At 35.7% G+C, this 25,224-nt stretch overlaps 1 protein-coding gene across 4 annotated transcripts in view; it reads left to right on the forward strand.

Annotated features, from left to right (window-relative positions):
* BIRC6 (baculoviral IAP repeat containing 6) overlaps positions 1 to 25,224 on the forward strand; it is a 193,391-nt gene that overhangs the window by 118,976 nt on the left and 49,191 nt on the right. For all 4 annotated transcript variants that reach the window (XM_085301178.1, XM_085301180.1, XM_085301179.1 and 1 more), the window contains 8 exons: positions 2,419 to 2,550; positions 4,763 to 4,930; positions 6,197 to 6,370; positions 9,924 to 10,120; positions 12,725 to 13,025; positions 15,727 to 15,944; positions 18,347 to 18,511; positions 20,422 to 20,590. In XM_085301178.1, coding sequence (XP_085157304.1) covers positions 2,419 to 2,550; positions 4,763 to 4,930; positions 6,197 to 6,370; positions 9,924 to 10,120; positions 12,725 to 13,025; positions 15,727 to 15,944; positions 18,347 to 18,511; positions 20,422 to 20,590 — 1,524 coding nt within the window. The remainder of the gene's footprint in view (positions 1 to 2,418; positions 2,551 to 4,762; positions 4,931 to 6,196; positions 6,371 to 9,923; positions 10,121 to 12,724; positions 13,026 to 15,726; positions 15,945 to 18,346; positions 18,512 to 20,421; positions 20,591 to 25,224) is intronic.

Genomic DNA, 25,224 nt, shown 5'->3' on the forward strand with positions numbered 1-25,224 from the left:
TATGAGGAGTAAACTGTGTATTTGAGGGGGTTGAGGGAAGGTGAAATGGGAGGGGGGAGGGACCTATGGAGGGGAAGAAAGGACTCAATTTTTGGTGGCCCTCATGGATCACACAAGTTAATACTGCAGAGTGYTTTAACTCTTTTTTATAATTTCCTTTTAAAAAAAAGTGTAAATAGGACAAAAAGAGTATAAATTAACATTTGTTTTCTCATTTTTCAGCCCCTCTTTCTGTAAAAATAGAGCACTTAAAAAGAGAAATGTTTTCTTAGGTAACTGAACCGTCTTGTCACATGCATAACTGATCTGCTTAACACAAAATGTTTTCATGCACACATAGGCAATAAAGACTTGCTGTATACATCTGAAAAAATATTGCCAATTACCTGAATAAGCTTCTAAAAAAAGGTGGTCTGTTTTGTCGTTTTCCTCTTGTGCTTTATTTTTCTTCTATCTGTTGGGAATGTTAATTCTCGATTAAGGTCATTTTTCTCCATTAATGGTTGTATTAACGATTGGACTATGCCTTTAAGACAGGTYGGATTGAGAAAACTCTTGATTTGCTAGAAATACACCATGGCCTTTCARTTACAGGCAGGATTTACCCAATTCACAGCCCTTAAGTACTGTGTTTCTATTCCTGACAAATTTCTAGTAAAAACGCAATAAACTTATTTTCTACACTGGGTTAACTTGTTCCAGTTTCAAGTAAAGCGAAAATACCGCTATCAATAGCTTCTTGCCTAGCTGTGCTGCCCTTTTGCGTGCTACTGGCTGACCACAAATGGTTGTGATTAGGAGAATTTCCAGTGTCCAGYAGGCTTTATTAAAGCCTGTTTCTCCTTCTGCAGAGTTTTTGAATAACTCTCGTCTCCAAGACTGGGGAAAAACTGGCATCTGGCTGGAGCTGTAATTATGCAGAAGCAGGAACCTTAGGATATACTGTTCCTGTTTGCATGTTATTTGGACTTGCTGCTATCCAAATTATATGAAAGCTTTATTTTTTTTTTAAAAAAAAAAAGGCTATTACCCTAACTTTAAACTACTGTCACCACAACAATAATACGAACTTGTGAAAATCCTGTGTCAGAGGCTATTCCTTGGATTCATTTTTTTAAATATAACATCAGTATTTTCTGTATKATACTAAAACCACAAATTGATTATGTCATACTTTCTGCAAAAATAAATCACAGTAATTGTGTTCATCTCTCACGCTTTTTTCCTGCCTTCAAAGCAAACATCGTCTAAAATCGTTGCTAAATCTGCTGCTCACAGGAAGGAAATGTGCAGTATCATTGCAGATATGATTGTCAAGGATGAGTACCAGTTACTTTGCAGGCCACCTCCTTTAGCCTTGAGTTATGATACTGTTCAGCAAAATTGAGGAACAAAGCTAGGTATCATCTGAACACTGAAAATACCATTGTTTTAGCTTCCTCAATAATTTTATTAATAAATTTATAAATACTCTACTAATAAATGGTCATTCAATCAGTGGGACCAGGCTAGAGCTACTTTGAAGTGTAGAAAATAATAATAATAATACTATTAATAATAATAAATAATTTTAAAACCCCCACACCCAATCTGAAATACTTAGTGTGGATGTTGGGTCCTCAGTATAGGCAGTTTCATTATTCATATCTTCTTTTGGTCTGTCCTAGTGGGTAGACATAGACGTGACTGTTGTCTTCAGGCATAAATCATAATGTATTTCSAAGCAGGTCACACTATCTCTTTCAGTGCCTAAACTATAGATATGGAAATTAAAGGAAGCTGAACTGTTCTTCTAGGTCTTGAGCCATGATTATGGCTTAAGGCTGTGATTTAGCAGAAACAAGAACCTACTCGGAAACAATTAGGAAATTATTTGACTGTTTTAGTGCTAGTGTTGCATCTGAGCAGGTGGAAAATGATCCACTGTAACCAGTAATCAGTAATTTAGTAGTTACTTCCTGGTATTTATGGTCTGTGCTAGCCAAAATAGTTGAGCTTCTGTAATCTAGCAATCACTTAAGCAAATGGCACAAATTTTGAGTGTAGTGTGTTCTTTGAGCATCTTTCAATTTCAAAAGAACAGTCCTACTCACCAGTACTGAAATTGTATCAGTGTATGACACTGGATACCCTAAGCTTAATAACTAGTTTAAAATTATTAGAGGAAAGTGTGTGCATTTGGGTTTTGTTTGTTTGTTTTGTTTTTCTTTCTTTTCTTTTTTTTTTTTTTTGTCAAGCTTATCCTAACATCTTAATTTGTAGGTATTTATAAAACTATTACTGCCTGGGATAGAGCGGTAAGCCAGTAAAATAATAGAGAATGGTAAATACGTTGTTAACAGCCTGGGAACTGGTAATAAAGTTAACTTGATATCTTAAAATACCTTTTTTTCTTTTTTTCTTTTTTCCTTCCTATAGATACACCCAGTATCACAGCTAAACTAATTAATGAGCAGAAAGAAGATAAAGAAAAAAAGAACTATGAAGAGAAAGAAAAAGTTAAAGCAGAAAATGGGTTTCAGGACAATTATAGTGTTGTTGTTGCTTCTGGTATGTTTTTTCTTCTAGCYRCTGAAAAATGAATTTCTGTAAACATTAAATGCAAAAAAAATCATATCAACCAATAATTCATTTTATTACTAAAAACGATTAGCAAAAACTATATTGCCCTATTCATCTAGCTGGCTGTTCCCGGGAACTGGTCTTTGCTGCTCGCAACACTGCCTCTAGTGAATTAGATGCTTCACCAAATTCATACTTAAACAAGCACATCTGTGGTATGCTGTGGCTACTGTATTTTACAGAATTTCAAGGAGCCATATCTTTGCACTGGCTAGTGTGTTAGAATTTGATTGCCCACTCCCACAGTGCATTTTTGGGAAGTAAAAGTTCTTGTACTTTGCATAACAACTACGCTAAAGTCTGTCAGATGGCGAATACATATAAAAACAGTGTTGTTCTACCTGGAAACTGAAAATAGAGGKTTTTTTTCCCTCTAAAAAGTGATCTGGAAATCCTTCTGAAATCACTTATGTAAGCTTGTCTTCTCCAAAATCGGTATGGAGGTTATAGTTGAACATGGTGATTTTTCAGTCATACAAGAAGGTTACAGTTCAGGTGATGGTTGCAAAGATCATTAGTCTTTCAATTTGAAGCTCTGGTGTACRAGAGAGATTAATGAACTTCAAACAGTCCTAGCTTTCTGCCTTTATAGAGCTATCTCAATTTCATTTACACTTCATGAAGCATGAAGAAGAGATGCTGATTTCCTTTGACTTCTGGCACCAGTGTTCTCAAGCTTTTTATTTCAGGATTTTAGATGTAGATAAAATGCTAAATTCAAGTGTTTAATAGAGCAATTGTTTCGCTAATCTTTGTATATATCTAAAGCAACACAGTTGATAGTTAATTGCAGCATCTTTATCTGGAAAGGTGTTTGCAGTAGCTGCCACCTAAGCAGGGTAAACATGTTTTGATAACATCTAAAACATTTGTCTGTTCAAGTGAAGGGTTAAAACATGAATAAAAGAACCCAGGAGAAAAAAAAAATCCACGATTGGAGAAATAGCATAGCATACCTAGCCATGTGTTATCCCAGTCATATCTCTGATCATACTGCCTGATATATCATTCCCTTTTTTAGAAAGAAACAGACTTAAGTTTTTCTTTTTGCCTGCATTTCTTCCAATTAGGTAAAAATGTAAACTTATTCCRTTTATTTTTGTTCTTGCTACTTTCTTTTTTTGTCTACATTTTCTTATACTCTATTTAGTACTTTTCAGTCTCCTCAGAGATTCACCCAGCCAGTGATTAACTTGTTCCTTGTTTGTGAAATCAGTAGAKATTAGATATAGTATTTGGGGCCTGATCTGAGAAAAGCTAGTCTAGTAGACTGAGGTGATTGGAGAATGTACTGAGTATTGTAATTGTTCCTATTGAGCAGCTAAAATCAGAGCACAGTATAGCATTTCAGATGGGGCTGTTGTTAACTTCTCAGACTCTCTTGTCTGCTTATAAGGCCATATTCATTGAGGTCTTTGTACGTGGACCCAGCTACACATTGACTTTTTTTTCAGTTGGTCTGTCACCTCCATGGAAGTGTACATGATAGTGGTATAGTTTGGCTGAGTCTTAAGTCAACTAAAACTGTCCAAAATATGAGAATCTTGCTACATAAGTTCAGTAGGTTTTTCATTTATCTATGCTGCCTTTTAGTTTTCATGTTGTTTAAAGGTTTTGACCTAGCCACCTTTAAAAGCGTGTTCAAAGGTAACTTTCATTGCATGTGCTACTACCAGAGCTGCAGCTGAAGTCACCTTGGTAGACCAGGCAAGTAGGCTGTTTCTGAAATATCTGTCAGTTTAGGAACTTTTTCCTTTATTTGCCCTCAGCTGAGAAAACAACCTAAAATGTTTTGTACTTTTTTTTTTTTTTTTTAACCTAGGGCTCATTGCTGTGCAATCACTTTGCTAGTTTAATGTAGAATCAGAACAGTAGATTTTGTTTTTTTATGGATGATCTGATCTAGTACAATTATGTTTGGGGCTCAGGAGGATCCACAACCTGTTAAGTGTTTAAAAATAGTAGGATTAGATCCAAATAGATTGTATATATCAATTCCTTTCRTATTATTTTATTTGTCAGGGCCAAGAATTTGGACATTTTTCCTAGCATTGAAGATATTGAGTACGTTGCATCTTGGCTAACTGGAGTTATTAAATACCAGAATAACTTTGAATTTTTTACTTTTATACTATATTAGGTTTGAAATCTCAGTCAAAAAGAGCTGTTTCATCTACCCCCCCACGCCCACCATCAAGGCGAGGAAGAATGATGGCGGATAAAGTAGGTACCTCTTCCTCAGGAGGAGAGTCTTCCAGCAAGACCATTAGTGTTCCAGTCTTTCACCTATATCATAAGCTTCTACCAGGTAACTTTAATAACTGTCTTTAAACTTTAAAGTGATGGTCTTTTTCAATGGTTGTTGTGTCATTAGAAAGCAAGTGTAATGTTTGTGGACTTCTGTATGCRTCTATTCAGCCTTCTGAAGGGTAGAACACTGTTGCAATTAATTGCTTTTAACTGAAAGTGAAATATTGCAACATACTGTAGCTTGATGAAAATAATGAATATGCTGATCTTCCTTGAAGGTTAGTTCCTGGTTCCTAAACAAGATTTAAGAAAAATTTCCCCCTTAGCTGAGGAATAAATGGATTTTTTTGGTAAGGTGACTTACATTTTGTTTGACCTGCAAGTCAGGATTAAAGGAGTATTTTGCCCTGTTATGTTGTGTTCTGAGTGGGCAACCAACATCTATTGGATGTCTGGAAAGTTCTGAAATATTCTTAAATTAACTCTGTAACACCTGTGTTTTCAAAAACAGCATATTTTAAGCAGTTTGGCATGTTTTATGTAGAGCAGGTATGTACTCGGGCTTTATCAGCTATCTGGACAAAACTATACTCTTTTAGTGGCAAATTTGTAGTTGAGGCATAAACAGAGGAGTCATAAATTTTAATGAAGACAGATCACTTGTTACAGAACTATTATTTCAGGAAAAGAAGAGTTGGGAGTCATTAGAGAGTAAAGAAACTCTTCTACAGAGAGAAGGACTGGTGTGACTGGAATTCTTAACCTTAGAAAAGGGATAAAGTACAGGGACATCAATAAAATATTTTAGTATTATTCAGAAGAATTTCTTATCTATTTTATTCTATAAAAGCAAGGATGCAGTTAATGAAATTAAGAGGCAAATTTCTAATCAAAGTCATTTTCACTCAGTACAATAATATTTTTTTTCAATTTTGACCATTTTCCCTTATGCTTGCACACATTTATGCTGTCACAATACAAAGATGATGAAGGGGTAGGATTTAATAGTAGTGAGCAGGCAGTACCTGCTTAAAATGCACATCAAATTACCACCATAGCTTTTTGTTGCATTTGCCAAGTGCTTGAGCTTTTGGCACAGAGTTGCCTTAGGGAATGTTGGCATAGTTCTTCAATAGGCTCTTCCAAATTGATGGGGCCCCTTTTTCCAAGGAAACGAATGTTAAAAGTAAGGCTTTGGTTTAGAGCCATGCAATATTTAATTTTCTTGGCATCTTTGGTACAAGTAATGAACAGCACCTGGACAGGCATGTTAAAATAACCCAATCATAATTTTCTGCTCTGACTCAATGCCGCTGTTGTTTAGGCCAACCATTACCGGCTGAAATGACACTTGCCCAGCTTCTAACTCTGCTGTATGACCGTAAACTCCCTCAAGGCTACAGATCAATCGATTTGACTGTTAAGCTTGGTTCCAAAGTCATCTCAGATCCAAGCTTATCAAAAACGGACTCATTTAAACGTCTACACACAGAAAAAGGTGAGTGTTTTGACTTTTTTTTTTTTTTTTTTTTTTTTTTTTTTTTTTTTTTTTTTTTTTTATTTTTTTTTTTTTTGGACAAAAATGGATTTGTTGGTGAAAAATAGCACATTTTTCTATTTCTTCTTGGATGGTGTTCCTGCATTGTTTACCACAAGGCAAGTGCTAAGCTTTGTGATAACAAATGAATTCATGGCCTGTGTCTTAAAACTGTGTGTAGTAAGATATAGTAATATGGTTGTTCTTGTTTCACTTTTGCTTCTTTGCCACATTGTTGGGTATGATGCTGTTGATTGGTAGATACCACGTATTTTATTTCTTGATGTGTATACCGGTTCTCAGTGGTAAGTATTTGCACTGATACCTAGGGCGGATTAAGCAATGCAGGAGCCATATGTTCGAAGCTGTATCTGTTACCAAAGCCTGTCARAATTTTAACTGCAGCAACTCAGTTACTTAGATGCTTCTTTGATAAAGGGAATTCTTCTCAAGTCCTGAAGATTTCATAATTCCAGCTTTTAAGARCATTGTTTAGTACTTGTAAGTAATAATCCATTTCTTGTTAACTGCTTGCTTATATGCCTGCTCATAGAGGTTTTGGAGAAGGGGCAGCTGTATCCAGGGAATCTAGTTTGAAGTATTTTGACATCCTTCCTTCAAGGGAAGGAATTAGAGGAATGGGACCTTGAAATTAAGCTAAGATGGTGTGCTGATCGCCAGGCTGCTGGATCTGCTGATCTGCTGCAAAAAAGTTAATTTTTTGGTTACTTTAAGATACAGGCTTGTGGTAAAAACTATTCTTTAGATAGATAAGTATTTTTCTAGAAAAGATTGAGTAGAGAGTTGAAGAGGGAAAGAAAAAAAACAACCAAAAAACCTATTTTTCTGGCTTACTGGTCTGAGCTAAGTATTTCCTAATTGCATCTAATGGCTTTAAAAGGTTGATGGATATGCAGATCTCTCACTTTGAAAGGCTTCTTTCATACACAGTTTTTGTTTTTCTGTTTATTTAAATTCTAAACCTCTAATAAATATTTTTCTGTTATTTTAATGAAACTTAAATAATCATTTGAAGTTTGGTATATTAATAGAGTTGCTTGTGAAGACAAAGACTTTCCTAGAAATTTTATTGGATTGCTAGTCTTTTTTTTTTTTTTTTTTTAACGTGAGACTAATACTTTTGAAAATTGACCTTGTCATTGTAAATCTATTGAGCTGTCATATAACAGATCAAAATCTTACCACTAACATTCAAACGTCTTTCAATTACCACTCATCAGTCAAGCAGGTTTTCCTAGTGCTCTATAAAAAGCTAGTATTTTTGTTAGTATTTTTTCACTCATTACTTAAAATAGACTTTWGTTTTGCCACCATCCATGGTAGATAGATTTTATACCTTAATATGGTGTCCTGAGAACTGTATTTATTACTGCTATACTTGACAAAAAGTTTGCATTTTTTTGATTCAACCTGAGGAGAAGCCCTTGTTTGTGTGACAAGCAATTTCACATGGCTGAAGTTGATGCCTTCAGTGAAAACTTGCAGAACATTCATGGAGATAAATTGATGTAAATYGGTAAATGGTGTAAATTTATAAGGTAGTTAACTAAAGTATGTACGCCTCTGCAGTGCCTAAGGTTACGTTTACCTCCTTGCAGAAGTGTTTACTGGGTGAGAGGAGTAGCAGCATGTTTACACACATAATAGAAGATCTGCCTCTACCCTTACTCACTGATGTATATTTTTAAAGTACCTTTTGTAGAGAAGCAGTGAGTGTTACAAAACATTACACCTTAGTTGCATTTTTAATATTTACATGTGTCTATTTTTTATTTTCCTTCCTCAGGAAGACTTACAACTTTTTACACTGTAATGTAAATTCTGAGCAACATATGAGAAATAGAAGGGTTGAATCTGCCTTGCAAAATCTTTATTTTAAAATACTCCTTAGCAGGAAAATCTGAACTTTCCAGGGGTCGGATCAATTCATGTCATCACAAGCAATTGAACTGTAAATACTGTTTAGCTTCACGTGGTGGAATTCTCCACTTCTCCGATAGAAGGCAGTCCAGCATGTTCAAACCACCTACAGCTATTATCTGTGATCATAGGGGAAACTAGTGGAACGGTGTCTTTCTGTATCCTTAACAGCAGCATTCAACGTTGAATRCACAGAAAGTTTTGTTTTTAGGGTCTTTCTTACAAAGATTATCCTGCTTTGGAAATGTTGGTGAGCTTTTCTATTTCTCATAGTTCTTCAGGCTAGGTTAAGAGTTGATGTACATACCCCTAATTGAAGCTTATTAGGTTGGATACTTTGATCATGTTGCTCTACAGAGATATGCTTCTCCCACAATTTATTCATGATGTCTTTGTAAACTAATACTTTTTGCTCATTTAAAAGTTGAGAATCTGGATAGGGACCTACTGTTTCCTATTCTCTCTAAAATTAGAGAAGATTTTTTTTAAAAAAAGSTAAAAGATTAAAAATCTACATATAAAACTAAAACAAAATACATGTTTGTTTTGGTAGCTGCATTGACTACAGTGTTCTTCTGTGTTTTTACAAATACATAACAAATGATGGTGTGTATGCATATGCACATTTTTAATATAGTCATGCATTTTCAACTGGGTGTCAGACTGCTCACAGTGAAGAGATACTGAGACCACTACATCCATGTTGCATTCCCACATGAATATACTGTGAAAGGTTTGAAGAGGTTTGCATTATAGTATGTAGCAATATAATCATCAGTATAAACTTTTTATAGGAAATACATTGAATATTCACTGTGAAGTTGGCCTATGGTAATGAACAAAGAGGATTGTTTTTTGGTGAAATGAATCATGACTAGGTTCTATATATAAAGTTGTGTGCAACAATGTGTAAAATGAGATTTTTTTTTAATCTGTTGCACAGTATATACACTATAGTAAGGTGCTTAGTCATGAATGGGAGGAAGGAGTCTAACAGAAGGTTAAAAATAGAAGTCTTGTTCTTTTTGTAAGGAAGAACAGAATTAAAGAAATCTGACAGCTTTAATAGAGGGGCATTTTGACACTTCTCAGAGAAGAGAGATGAGAATTACAGGTGTAGGCTTCTGGCTGCTTGACTAGGCTTTATTGATGGTGAGGTAGATGATGGGAAAGGGGAAATTAAGGAGAAATTTCCTTCAACATTTTGGAGAAAAAAACAGAAGACTAATTTGTGCAAAATAACTCTATCAAAGAGTAACAAACCTACTCTTACCTCATAGTTGAAAAAYAGAATAAAATAAAGTATGTTGTCATACTTCCAAAACCAACAAAATTTTGAAGCCATATAGATCAGATTTTAATGGTATGTAAGTCTGTATAAATTGGCCAAAAGGTACTAATACCACTATTTATTTGTTTACCTCACAACCTTGTACTTACCCATTTCAGTTTCTTGACTYAGCGCCTTCTGAAGAAGGAATTGCTGTGTTTGAAGTTCATTTTTAGATGGAGGAGGAAACAAATGCAATGTTTATGATGCTGTATTAATTTCTATATCCATCTGTTTTTATAGAACATGCGGATTTATTGGGGCCTTGCCCTGAAGATGAAGCAGTCAGCCCTGGTGATGAGTGTATGGACGCAGTGCTAGATGAATCACTTCTTGAAACATGTCCCATTCAGTCTCCACTGCAAGTTTTTGCAGGAATGGGTGGATTGGCCCTTATTGCAGAGAGACTCCCTATGCTTTATCCTGACGTAATTCAACAAGTGAGTGAAAAAAAAATCAGTGTAAAAAAGTGTGCTGAGATGGTTTCCCCCTCCCTCCCTTTTTAAGAGCAATGTTTTTCCWATAATTCCATATTTTCACATATTTTGGCTTAATTTGCTCTGGTTTAGATCAGTCTGCTGACAATTGTGCCAAATTTCTCATTGAAAATATTTAACTGCATCCTTTTAATGGAAGTGTTACATTTTACATTTCTCCTAAGTGGCGTCAATATAAAAAAGATTTCCCATGTGAAAACTGTAAAAGATTTTAAACATACACATGAAAAATGACTAGAGAAGTACTAGCATAGCCTTTTTCTGTTTAGAGCTCTATCCTCAGGGTACTTTAAAAAAAGATTTGAAAGAAAATGGAAGTATTTCTGTGAGTTGAAAGAATAAAATTTGGGGGGGGGGAAGAAGTTAACACTAATCATGCTTCTCTGATGTAAGAAAATTTATGTAAAATCATGAAAAGAAAGACACTTTGAGTTTTAGTCTATGCTGTACTACATRTATTACCTTTAGCCAACAATCTGTAAGGCTGTTATTTCTTTGAATCTCAAGGTAATCAGGGTCAAGCTTTGCCAGTGTTTGCTTGAATAAGAAATATGGGGGGGGGGGGAAGTAGACAAGTAGCTGATATGGTCATGCCTGATTTAGTAGGAAGTATTTTCCCCCTTCACTCAGCTCTTTTCCGAGTTACATTTAGAGCTGCTGTTTCAAGGTATGTTAAAATAYCTGCAAGCACATGATAATTCTCACCTTCAAAGGCGCATATTCTGATGCTGCTTTTGTTACAGTTCAGGATTAGGATTCCAGTTTAGCAGAAGAGAATAAATGAACTCTTTGAAGAAGGAAGTTCCATTGCCTTCCTAGTTGTAATGGCTTTGGTGTTTGTCTGCCTGCTCTGCTGAGCTTGCTGAGCCAGTTCAGCTTGTTTTTCCTCACCTTGTCATGCCCTTCTTCCTCTCGCTTTATGAACCAGTAAAGAAGTTTTCTGGTCGATTATTGGGGCTGAATCAGCTCAAAGGAAGCAAGACCATCTCCATTCAGTAACTTTGATATGTTAGTTTGGCTTAGTTGAAGTTTCAGCTTAAGCATTTGTCTCATCTGTATAGCTCTTAGACCAGACATAAATCTAACCCTGTATGTTGGAGTATTGTAAATATTAGGGCTATTAAAAAAAAAAAAGTTTCGGTCTAGCTACCATTGAAATCGTAGGCCTTTCACCATTGACTTCAATTGGATGAATTAGATTATGTTAATGAGCTTCCAAGAGAAAATAGGTACTTCATGCTGATAATGACATTTGGTTATGGAAATACTAACTCTGTTTTAATAGGAATTAAAAATTACTGTAAGTTGTCATTCTAAACTACAGACATGTTACACTGTACCTCCTTGCAAAGATTATTTTAAAAAGATAAAGAATAGTTACTTCTATATCCACTGTTTTAATTAACATTTTCCTGAGTGCTATATATGATTATAAAATAGCACAACCTTTCTGACTGTGACAGAGGTGCACTATTTTCGTTAAATTTGTCAGTGCATGTCCCATGTTATTTGGCTCATTTACGTTTAGAGGGAAGGAAGGGTGGGAAGAGACTACTTCATGCCATTGTTGTCTTCATAAATTAAAACAGATTCACTCCTTTTTCCTCCAATAGCTACAGGCGCTAATTCAGTAGAGAAGTATGTGCTCAGAGGTGCCTTCTCACGTAAAGTGATTTCATTTGACTGTTAATTTTTCACAAAACAGCTAGGAAGGAATATGAACCAAAGCCATAGGATTCATAAATAAGTACTGATGTAAAAATAAAAAATTTTTAAATCTAGTTGCATCTGTTCATCTGAGTAGCATGAAAGCTTGAAGCTTTTGTGGTGTTTAATTATGTGAGGGACTTGGGCATCATAGCTTAATTTTAGTTGCGTGTATGAGTGTTTTCTGGGGAACTGTACAAATATCCCCCTTACATTCTGATTCTCATCATAATGCCTGGCTGAATAGTGCTCTGTGCACTGTTAGTCTGAACAGAAATACAGACTGTTGTGCTAGAGCATAACAATAGTAAAATCCACCAAATAAGCAAAAGCCAGAAAGGAACACAAAGGAGTTACTACAAGACTGCTAAGATAACCAAAAGTTGTCTTAATTTTAAGCAGTTATGGTTAACTGTTCTTTTCTGAGAGGAGATTAAAAATAAACTTGTTCAATTCTCGCTGTGATAAATGTTCAAAGTAAATCAGCCATTTCTTATTGAAGAGGGTAGTATATAAAGTAACTTCCATATTTTTTATTTCACTGTCTGGGCGTCTAGATTTAAACAACACTTTTTAACTGAGGATTTTAGGTTGGCGAAACAAACTTGCTTATTATGTAGATGGGACTTCCTGGGATTGTTTTGAAATTGCAACAAGTGTGCCCTTTTAATGCATTTTGGCTGGTGCTTATACCTGTAAGGGGCGGTGAATTTTCTCTGACTGTTTAGTTATGTTTGGTGTTAAGATTGTATGTCCTTTACATCCCTGTTCTAATAAAAATTCTGCCTAGGTTACTAACTGAATAGCTACAAAAAATTTTGATTGTTCTTGTTTTTTAAGGTGAGCACTCCAGTGGTTACATCGACCACCCAGGAGAAGCAGAAGGACAGTGATCAGTTTGAGTGGGTCACCATTGAGCAATCAGGGGAACTGGTGTATGAAGCACCAGAAACGATTGCTGCAGAACCTCCGCCCATCAAATCAACGGTTCAGACCATGTCTCCCATACCTGCGCATTCTTTGGCTGCCTTTGGTTTATTCCTTCGTCTCCCTGGCTATGCTGAGGTGCTGCTAAAAGAACGGAAACATGCTCAGTGTCTGTTGAGATTGGTGTTGGGAGTTACAGATGATGGTGAAGGAAGTATGTGCTGCAATTATTACGTTTCTTTGTAGACCACAGCTAGATTGTTTTACTTTAATTTATTTACAGTGTAATGCTTTAGCAGGAAGTTAGAATTGGCTTGTGCAATTTAAAGAACTGTGTTGCTTGCATCCGTACTACTGGTTTATCTCTAAATATTAAATTCTTCCTGATAAAGTTCTGTGGAGAACATCAGTATTCAAGAGTTCTCATCTAGATGTCAAAGTAATTGTAATATAACTACTTATAACGCTTGCAGGTGACACTCTGTCAAGATGACAGTGCAGTTGGACAGAATGATCTGACGGAGAACATTCAACTAATTGAGCAAAGGTTTATATTCCTGTAACCAAACGCAAAGTGCATAAGAGCATAGCTACAGCAGAAGCAGAATAAACTGTTAGAGAGAACGTTCTAAAGAGAGGCCTGATCAAAACAGTTTGAAAGGAAATTTAGCTTAACAATGTGAGGGGGGAGAAAGGGTAATGGTATCCTCAGATGTATGAACGGATGTGTTGAGAGGCAATATTGCATTTGTGGCCAGTGTCTTTGCAACCAAACCTGTACAACTGCATATTTTTCTAAGAATTCTATTTCTTAAAGTGCTTGGGAAAATTGAAACAGCGTTATGTGAAACGTGCCATAAGTACTTTTCTTTCCTTATGACCTTGAAAAGAATGCTATTTTTTCTGTGCAGCACGGAATTTAAGTTAGTCTCTGTTCAGCAGCTTTTAGTGGACAACATGTCCACTCAAGACCAGCTGAGAGCTTTCTCTGCTGTCCCTTCTGCTTACCTTTTTATTTTTCTTACTTAGGTAAAGGGTAGGAGACATGAATAAACTGGATAACAAAAATTATGTCTGGCTATTTACTTCAACCTCATATGAATAGTAATTACCTGAAGGGCTGGTTACAGTCCCTCAGATTTTTATGTCCTTGAGTGATTCCAGTCCCTTGCTGTTGCAGGCAATATCTTCTATCCCTTTTCTATAAAGAGACCAGCACAAACGCTTAAATGAACAGGATTTTTTGGTTGGTTGGTTGGGGGTTTTTTTTTGTGTGCAACCACTGTTGCTATTAGAATACAGCTCCAGAAGATTATTTTCCTGATAGGAGTTGCCTTTAATTTCCAACCTAAAATTATTTGAATCCAGTTACCATTGTGCCAGCATTGTTCTTCGTCTTAAATAGCTCTTCTTTCTCTGATGTGTTTGTTGACAGGAATTGTATTCCCTCTTAGCCTTTGTTGTTGCTGGTCTAAATAGTCACTTTTGCCATTCTCTACACCAAAAGTTTGAATTTACCAAAGATGGGATGTTTGATAAACACAGTGCACATTAGTTCCCTGTATAAGGCATTAATATTTCTCTTTTCCATTGGAAATGCATATTTTCATATACCTTAAAATCACCTCTTCTTTAGCCCATAATATGAAAATAGACGCTTATAAATCCACAGTTTATAGCATAAATATGGTTCCAGTTGTCTGTGAAGGTAAATCATGAGCAAATATTTAGATTTTCTTTTTGTCTTATTGTCATTTGGCTACATCTACAGTTTTGGAAGTCTATCAGACATTTTTTGCAGAGAACTTCGATTTTGTTTATGAAGAGCTCAGTCAAAGAACTTCTGGATTCTTTGTCATTATTTTCAGTAAAAACAATAATGGACAAATTTAACTGCTCTGTGTGCTTGTGCAAGTGTGTGCGAGAGGAACACGTACATACAAATGCATATGTAGTTGTAGTATATATTTCAGTATAGACCTGATAAAGCTGATAAAGTATTAAGAATGGGAGAGAAAATAATATAAATATATATTTTTTAAAAAAGTAAACTTTGAATGGAGTTGAGTTGACTAATGTACTTTCACTGTCAAATATCTCTATTCCCCTATGTATGGGGAGGGAATGTGAAATGCATTGTTAAATACCAAAAAGATTGAGAGACAGCTTCCTAATTTTATGTACGTTTTGTTAATAAGTCCATGCATTATTTGTAGCATGGCTTTTTAAAGAAGTAATTACTTTTTCCTCCTAGTATGAAAGGGTTACAATGTTAAAGTAATTCTAGTACAGAATTCAAACATGCAGCTCATCTGCTTAAAATTATGTTAGTATTTTGCCATGTATTCAACTTGAATAGCATCACAACTTGGATTTTGTCAGTGATTTAATTCACAGTTGTCACATAAATATAAAATAAAAAAGTCCTACATCATCATAAACTACTGCAGCTAGTCAACTGTGCTGCTATTAGCTGACCATGTGCATTCTTTAAGTTGCCCTAGTTGCGAGGTTTTTAAAAAAAAGAAAAAGAAAAAAATAGTTTGAACCACCTTTGTTCTCTTCATTTAGAAATATGACCACACAGAAATATGTGTAATCAAATACATAATCATACTCACTATTGGTAACAAAGTAAATTTTTACTGTGGAAATGGAAAATCAATTTTTCATAAACATTATAGTGTTTGTTCTTACTAGAGTCCTTAAAGGATGTAAATTCATGTTTTCTTCTATACTCTTTTCTTGTTGAAAGATTTTTAAGAGAAGCCTAATATTAGAACATTTTGCTGTAGCTGAATATTTAAGCCTTGAGTATATTTCTATTTGTATTATGAGTATCATTGCAAAGATTAACTGACTGTATTGAACTATTAAAAGAAAATGTGGTTTTGATATTTCCTTCTTCAATTTAGGTCATATCCTGCAGTCCCCTTCAGCAAATGTGCTTCCAACTCTTCCCTTCCATGTGCTGCGCAGTTTGTTCAGCACTACACCATTGACTACTGATGATGGAGTACTGCTTAGGCGAATGGCACTGGAAATCGGAGCTATACATCTCATCCTTGCTTGTCTGTCTGCTCTAAGCCATCATGCACCGAGAGTGCCCAACTCTAGTACCAACCAGACAGAGGTAAGTTCAACTGCAAAATAATTACCGCTGAGATGTAATAAGAGTTTTAACTATAAAAGAGAAAATCTCACTGCTTTCATAGCCTAATCTCTGTGGAGTAGACATTTGAATGAAGAACAAAAGCGATTAGGAAATACTTGATTAAATAGTTCTGCTTTGCATGCTCTAAACAAACACAGTAATAATGAAATTTACCTAACAAGTAAGGCTTGCCATGAGGCACTAAGGGGTAATCTTTTAATTGAAAACATGCCAGTTGCTTTCATGAGACCCTCCTTCTCAGTGTGCAAGAGTCATAATGTGCAATGGGAGGTTGTTCTTATCTTTTAATCCTCATTAGATAGCGTGACCTCATTACCTTAGTTAGCACGCATCGTCTAAATTCTACTGACTGCAAATTGCTTCCTCTTAAATGCCTTTTCTTCTTAAAAAGAAATTTAAATGAGTTGTGAGAGTTAATGAATAAAGGCATTAATTATTTTTAAACCTCTTTTTATAGATGGAGAAATGAGATTTTGAGACAAAAAAGATCTTCCGTAGTGTTTAGGCTACCAAGTGAATCCTGAAGTTAAACTTTGGCAGAATGCTTGCCATATTTTACTACCTACTACTCAGAGCATGTGTCCCCTGATTTGTTAGAATGATGAGTTGCCATTTCTGTGTGACAGACTCATTGCCTCAAATGTATATAAATTTTTTTAATTATTTTTTTTTAAGTAGTAACTTGCCCTCTGTAACAGTTCTGTGGCAAAGGCTTGCATGAAACAGTTCCTTATGGCTAAGTATGGCTAAATGTTGCAAAATGTAGGACTGTCCATATTTTAGCAGCTTCTCGTACTGATGAGGGGATAAGCAAGGAAGAGATGAAACTCTGCATTAATTCACTTTAACGGCTAGTCAAATTTGAAAGAGGGCTGTGATATCCTGCTCCTAATTGATATCAGGCTACTGACACATTGACCTCTTAGCATTACTGGGCTTTTTGAGGAAGAAGGCCACCATTAATTTTTGCTTCTGCTTCAGTTCTACCGTTTCCCTGGAACAGGTCGTCTTCACATAATTCATATCTGTTAGGTGATAGAAGATAACCTGAAACTAGACATCCATCAGCCTGCACTGAGGCATACATCTCTGAGGCAAGACTCTCCCTTAAGTGCTTTAAGTCAGTGCTCATGACAGTCCTCTTGAGTGTTAAAGGCACAGCATGTGTATGAGTGATAACATCTGTATGAGAATACACATACTGATGTTTCATCGCTGGCATGCATTACATTCCCAATTTAGAAGTTGAATGGTGACTCTAAAGTACTGTCCATATCGTACTTCATAGGTGATACCTTTTTTGCCATAACAGTCTGTCTGTACACCGTTTTTCTGATCCTTCAAGTGTAATCTTGAAAATCACTGAAGAAAATCTGAACAGAAAATGAAACTTTTCAGAGCTTTGAATCAAGTATTACAAATTAGAGTTGGTCACCTACTTAAGTGACCTACTTTTCAGTAAGACTAATTGTTACTGAGTAAYGCTAACAAAAGCAGCAGGCAGTCACTGCTGGAAAATCAGGTCACATATTTAGGGYCTTAAATATGTATAAGGAAAGCACTAGTTAAAAAGGGTACATCAGAGCTTTTTTTTACAACTGTTGTAGTAAAGGTAAATGATGTGGTAAAGGTTAAAAATTTAAATATTGAAATAATTTCAATATTAAGAATATTAAGTTTATCTTAGTAAAKTGCAGTGATTCAAACCATTGGAATAAACTGTCCAAGCACCTTGGGAAAAAAGTGATCAAATGTATCTCAGAACACTTTAAGGATAAAGTATTTCCCCTTATTATCTGGAGAGGAAATCTGAGCATGTGTTTCAGTTTCACAGTAATCATATGTCAGGGAGAGATGCAACTTACACCTCTTGCCAGTTTGGAATATTTATTCAAAATCAGTACATGCTTGAGCATCTTAGCATTTCAGACATGTACAGAAATACTTTGAATGTCATTTCTACTTTCATCCCTTTCATCTTAATATGTTCTTAAACTTGACTAGACATTTCTTGCTCTAATTACAGAGCTGTATTGTTTAGCATGGTACTGATTAGGTACCATTTTTATACCTGCAATCATTCAAGCAATAGCAGTATTTTAAAAAAGAATAAAAWTTAAAAATGGGCTTTTTGTGTTATTCACTCACAACAATTTAGCCTCCTGCCCTGCATTGGAATTACATGTCTATTGCAGGGATTTCCTATCTGAAGTGTGCAATTCTACTGGGTCCTGATGATATCATTGTTAAGTAGTTAAATTGGGCTGATATTCTTTTGGAGAACAAAGGAATTACATAGAACTGGCTAATAAGATGAGAAACATGAACATGGTGACTCTTTTTTTTTTTTTTTTTTTAAGCCACAGGTGTCAAGTACGCACAACACTGCATCAACTGAAGAACAGCAGTTGTACTGGGCTAAGGGTACAGGCTTTGGAACGGGCTCCACAGCTTCAGGATGGGATGTTGAACAAGCTTTGACTAAGCAAAGACTAGAAGAGGAGCATGTTACGTGCCTTCTGCAGGTGTGTGACAATGAAGCTTTGATTAACGATAAGCACTTGAAATTCTAGGACTTGAATAACAAAAACAGAGCCTGTACTTTTTCAGTCCTCTAGCACAGTAATTGTGGTATTTCTGGGAAAAGATGGTTTACAGACTGCTGTCTACATGAAAAATGGTATAGATCATTTTCTGAGGGAGGCTAATTTTAAACTTCACTGGGCTACTGCATTAGGAAGATCTGAGTGGGTAAGCATAGGTGACAGTTTGGAATAGACAATGAATCAAGAAGCATTCCAGTATATTTTTCCGGAGACGTCATACATTTCTGTAGACATAGCTGTATTCAGTCAAAAGGCCCATTAGAGAAGAAGGATGTGGGAATAGACTTTGTGTGCAAAATTATCTTATCTATTCATTTCTTGCATATTTTCGCTCTGCTTTAAGAAAATGCTAATAGTTGTTACTGAAGTGTCCAAGAATGTAGTGTTACGCTAGAATAATGCAATCTCACTCAGGCATGCTATAAATAAAGTCCCTATTATGTCGGTTAAATGACAATATTAAGTCACCAGTGAACATCTTCATGTTAATAAAAGTCAGATCCCTTCCAAATGCCTCATATTAAGGAGAAAAAGTCCTGCACAGGTAGGCCTTGAAGTCCAGGTGCAAAATTTGACCAACTCCTCTTATCTTAGGCCAGTCTAGGGAAAATTTTTATCTAGTTTTATCTAGTCATTGGAAGTGTAGCTGACCAAACTGTCAGCTCAAATGCATTAGCTAACCTCACTGCTGGGTTAGAGCAGAAAGGAGATGAAATTCTTAAAATGCCTGTGCATTGAACTGATGAAGATACCATTTTGATACAATCACTTATTATAGTCATTGGAGATTGTAGGATACAARTATCATGTCCCTTCCAAAAGTAGAACAAATAAAATCCAAAACAATTTTCCTGAGCAAGAAAGAGTAGAGTACCTGAGTTACTCCTGGTGAAGCTTCCAGGCAGCATTTTGTATTATGCCATGCAGAGGTTTAGCTATTAACCCTCATAAGTCATGAGGAAAGGAGGTGTTTCTTTTGGGAGAAGCAGAAAAACCCTTCAGCGCTTTGCTGAATACATCAGTAAGTTGTACAGCACTTTCCCTTATCCCTTCTCCGGAAATATTGTTTAGGAAAACCATGTTATGTAGAGAATACTGGTAAGATATTGCAGCAGATAAATGGATAATGGGGTTAGGGCAAAAGAGGATGAAAGTATGGAGAAAAGGCTAGAAAAAGGAGCCTATGGCTCCTGAGATATCAAGTAATACAGTCTTTCAAGCCTGATAGTTACTTAATTTGAGGATATAACCACACAGATCAACCAAATGGAAATACATTAGGTCATACCTTTACAACGAGGGCCTGTGGTTCAGCAAGAACTAACATTGGGAAGAACAGATGAGCAAATCCAAGGTGACTCCTCCACCTTTATGGCGGAGGAGGCTGCTCATGCTTACTGAAGTAAGAGCATGTATGCGAGCAGTTGTTCAAAGTAACTGTCATGCTCAGCATAAGCTGTTGTTTCATCTGTATCTTGAAGTTCCATCCAAAAGTAYATTACACTTATTTTTAAAAATATTTCAGTTGTTGTGAGCTGCAAATTTCTGTTTTGAGCAACTCCAGCAGCATTTACAAACTTCATATTAATGGGTCTCTTGAAGTTATTCAGAATAATTACTTAATTTTATAGTGAGCCAAAGTTGAAAATCGTGATCTAATAACTATATAGAATTCCTTGTGAGGTATCTTTGAGATTGATGAAATAAATACCAGTACTGAATTTGCGAAGTAGCTAGTGAAGTCTTTTGGAGCCTTCCTTAAGGAAGGAAAATCAAAGTTCTTTTACCTGAAATAAATCAGTTTTGATTAACTTTTTTGTTTATTTCAGGTTCTTGCTAGTTACATAAATCCTGCAGGGAGTGCATCAAATGGAGAGACTCAAACTAGCCATGAAGGTAGAGGACAGAACAGCAGCGCTCTTCCATCTGTTCTCTTAGAGCTGCTCAGTCAATCTTGCCTCATTCCAGCAATGTCATCATACCTCCGCAATGATTCAGGTAACATGCTGTTGGTCTCCTCCTAAATAAAAATTCGCTTACATCTGTCAAATATAGTAGGGAAACAGTGCAATTTATGTTTAAAAAAAAAAAAGCCAATTTGTTTTCCATTTTAAAATTGTACTATTTCATGGAACATGCACTTGAGTCTTAGAAAACAAAATAAGTGCATCTGAAATACCAAATTTGTTACATGAATTTAAACTTCTGTTGTTTTAATGTCCTTTTAAATTTTGAAACTCACTTAAACTATTGAAATTAACTTAAACTGTATTTCCATCTGAAAAGTTTATGTTTTAGTTCTTAGGTAGACTAGAACCTACATGTGGAGAGGGTGTTTTAAACAACACCGTGATTCTCGCTGAGAAGAAAAATGCTAATTTTGTAAGAAAATCAAGCAAGTACACATCTGAAGTTGGTTAATGTTGGAAGTATTAAGTTCTAGGTTAATCCTGTTTTACTGTGTCTGATTATTTTGAGCTATCTGTCCTGCAGAACTTTTTCTGCTTTGTTTAGGAAATTCACAAATAAGCCTCTTATCCAGGCTGCAAAATATTTYAGAAATACAGGAACAACAAAGTTGCCATGTATTCTTTTTGTTTGTTTGTGTTTTATTAAGGAGTGACAGATGAGTGGTATGTTGTCATCATGTTTCTACTCACTAATTTTAAGACAAATATGTTTTGATAGTTTTCATCCAGTATGTTACACTTTATAGTGGAAAACAGTTGTATGAGATAGTGTCAAGCAGTATAAATTAAGCAAATGCTGTGAAGAACTAATGGTAAAACCAGCAGACTGGGTTTATGGTATGTTCAATTTTTCTAGCTAGCAGGCTTTTGTATGAAGTTGCTGGGATTTTCCCCACTTGAAAAGTGTTAACCTGAAGTTTCTGAAGTCTACTTTAGCCTTAGGATGGATTTATATTCAGATGCTTTGTTTGAAAAGATGGATTTAATCTCTGTACAACAGAAGCAGAGGATTTGTTCTAAATCTGAATAATTCTACTTGGTTTGAACCTGATTTTTTGAACCTCATCTATTGTTGGAGTAACTGATATTCTGGTTGCATTATTGTAGCTTTTGGATTCCAGCTTCAGAGTGTGGTTGTATGAAATTTATTTTTTTTTTGAAACAATGGTAGATGGCGGAATATATTTGATCTCCAGAGGTAGAAAAAAATCATCTGCATCTAAAAATTTACTATATAGCACTAAATAGAACAAATACTGTGTAGGACTACAAGAGAAACGTGACTCTTCTAACTAATCTGCAGCAACTAGGGCATTACCTAATCTTATGTGACGGAATGGAAGTAGTTCAAAAAGTCTTCCAAGGCCTTATAGTAAAAATAAAAATGCTTCACTTGCCAATCCACAGTTTGACATCTCTCTCTAACTTTGTAGTTAATTAATTGGTTCTGTTTTGCACATAGTCCAATAAGGAAGATGAATGATGTGGCTTTCAATCCAGACTCATCGTTACAATCTAATGTAAAACAGTAAAGTAAACACTGTCTTTCTAACAAACTTGCAAAAATTATTCCGTTGTTGTGGTAGAGGGGAAAGGTCATTCAAAGACCTGGCAAAAATGCTATCTTATCTAAAGGATCAAGTTGATTGTCACTGAATCACAGCTGTTGAAATTGCTTTTTACTGTTTCCTATGGAAAAACTTACCTGACTGTACAAGCCGCCTTCAACTGGAGAAGAACAGTCAGGTGCTAACAGAAGAGATGAGAGATGTGGCAGGTGGAGTGAACCCAAAGTTTGTTTTTCATTACCCATTTATTTTCCCAAAGTACAAGGAAAAGGAAAATCTTCAATGGGAAATATTCACTTCAGATATGTTTTCCATTGTGGATTATTTTTATTTGTGGATAATTGACTGGCAGGAGACATTCAGAAGTTGTATGTTGTGTTTGTGAATTAGTAATTGGTAAAGAGTAGACAGAACAGATACTTGCTGCTTTTTCATAAATGAATGTGTAATTGTAAATATAATAGCTAAACTATGAGCAAAACCTTCCTTTTAAGAGAAAAGTTGTTATCTACTATTTAAATTCACARAGGATGAGAATATGTTCATTGGGATTTAAAACTGACATCTTAAGTTATTATGCTTAATACATTGATCCAAGCAATATAATCTTGAATGCTTCCTGATCTATTTGTTCAAAATTCTACAGATAAAAACATAATTAACAAAGTACTCCTGGATTAAAAACATAATAATAATAATAAAAAGTACCTCTGCAGGTCTTACATTAGTCAGGCTTGTCTTTGAAAACTTAGTGACTTAGTGGGATACCTGTATGCGAGGGAAATCTGTAAAAAGGCATGACTTCTGGAGGGAATATTGTTGTCTCTTCATGAATATTTGAGTCGGATGCGTTTAGCTTGAAATGAGTCCCTGAAAATAGTTTGTCTTAGTGATAGCCAGGCAAAATTCCAGTGCAGTAATTACTGCTTAGTTCCGAAGCAGACGGGTAATTCTCACGTTAACGAGTCTGAGTTGTAGGTGACGCTGGGGTCCTCTGTCTCGCTCGCAGGCCGGCGGCGAAGCCGGCTGCTGCAAACCAGGCGGAGGTCGAAGCTTTGGAACGAGGTTCTGCTACAATGGTCACCGGCCAAAGAGTTCACTTAAGCAGTGTGTCCTTTTCCGGAGTATTTGTGTTTCAGAGTTAGAGCATTGGAGATGCGGAAGCTACTTGCTACCTCACCMCCAGCCTTCATGGCCAATACAATGTATTTGAGCAGACTTGATTCTTTCGTGTTAGACCTTCTGGTTTTATTTGAAGTTTCTCTACTTTGAATAGCTATCTCCTTTCTAAYAGAGCTGAATACCTACTCAGTAGGAGTAGGAAAAGGAACAACATTAGTAGTCAAACTCACATGCATCCAGTCTTCTAGTTTTGGGGGCAGTTTACCTTCTGTTATCAAAAAGTACTTTCATGAGGAAGAAACAGGTAACTGTATTTTTCTGTAAAATGATGGACTGAAAAATGAGGACACTGCATGCAAAGTACTAATAGTGTTCCCCAGTTTTGGCATCCTATCGGGAACAAGCTGTACTGAGTAAAACACTGACAGAAAGCAGCAGTTTTCAATGACTCTGTTACTGTACTTTGACTTGAATGGCAGTTAAAGGGACCAGTTAAAGTTTRCCCTTAGGTTGGAGCTATTTTTGAACCAGGTTTTAGCTTTTGCTGTAAACAAACAATGATCTTCATATATTATATAAAATCTGCATATGGATAAAGTTATGTGGGAAGACTTTCCATAAAGAAATATAATACGCACTTAAAATGCTAGGTTTGCTCTGTACCTTTATTGCATAGTAGGATCACCACTGAGAATGACACAAGATAGACACTACATCTTTTGGTATTTCTGAAAATTTTGTGTTTTATTTACATAAGTTCAGTTAGCTATGGRTATGATGCATCTTGCTTGCAGTCATTTTGGCAAAACTTTTGAGCATGTCCAATATCAATATATAAAATTGACCTCTGTCACAGAAATTTATCTAGTATTTTTTTATTTATTGCATGAGTATGTTTTAACATCGCTGCTGAACTTGCCTCAAATATACATGGACTTGCAACAGAGATTATTCTAAATAAAAGTAATATAGATCAGATGAAGATCAGTTATATATCTAATCATTTAGAAACCTCACCTTGAAGTAGATCTTCGCAAACCAAGCAGATTGCTCAGTCACATTCTGCAGCTTCCTCTGCACCAGAGCAAGGTGATTGTGAAGTCCTTGAAAACTGACCACTTTCATTAATTTCCTTAATTGCTTTTTTTCTTGCAGAGAATGAAAGTTTATCTCTCTATGAAGGACTTTTCCTTCATATACAAGATAGATCATAGCTTTATGCAGAAGAACTAACTGCTGCTGTGGTCCTCACCTTGTTTCTTGATTCTTCTCCTCCCTTCCTCTCCCTCCTCTGCCCCCCGGAGTGTTTGTGTCATATCTTGTTATAGAATAACTGTGTCTTTTATTCTCTTTTAATTTATGATTGAAAAAAGGCTGTCTTTATAACATGGTGAGATTCTTAATTATGATTTTACTCCTAAGGACTTGATTCAYGTTTACATTTGTACAATTGATAATTGTTGTTAACTTTTGTGTCGTAGAGCATCTAGCACATATTCAATGCTGAGCGCTTGCTCACATTTCACATGAAAAGCTGTCATGTAAAACTTTTTTACTCCTGTATCATATATAGCACCTTCCATTTGAAAGAATCACCTTCTAATATTTCCAYTGAGTATATGAATGTTTCTCTCCATGAACAAAATGCTCAACAGTAGAATTTGTACCATGCAGCAAAAGCTTCCCAGCAAACAGGTGACCATCAGATTCTAACTGGAGTATAGTTGCATAGGAGGTTTATATTATGCTATTGTAAGAGTAATTTTACTTAAGTTTATGTAGACTAATACTGGTAGCTAGTAACTAGTAGTTACAAGTAAAAGAGAAGAAAGAAGTGGTGGTAATAGTCTTAGAATCACAGAATCAGTAAGGTTGGAAGGGACCTCTGGAGATCATCTAGTCCAACCTCCCTGCTCAAGCAGGGTCACCTAGAGCATGTTAGACAGGGTTGCATCCAGGCGGGCCTTGAAGA

Source organism: Rhea americana, unplaced genomic scaffold, assembly GCF_003343005.1.
Source record: "Rhea americana isolate MKP2758 unplaced genomic scaffold, rheAme1 scaffold_173, whole genome shotgun sequence".
NCBI lineage: Eukaryota > Metazoa > Chordata > Aves > Rheiformes > Rheidae > Rhea > Rhea americana.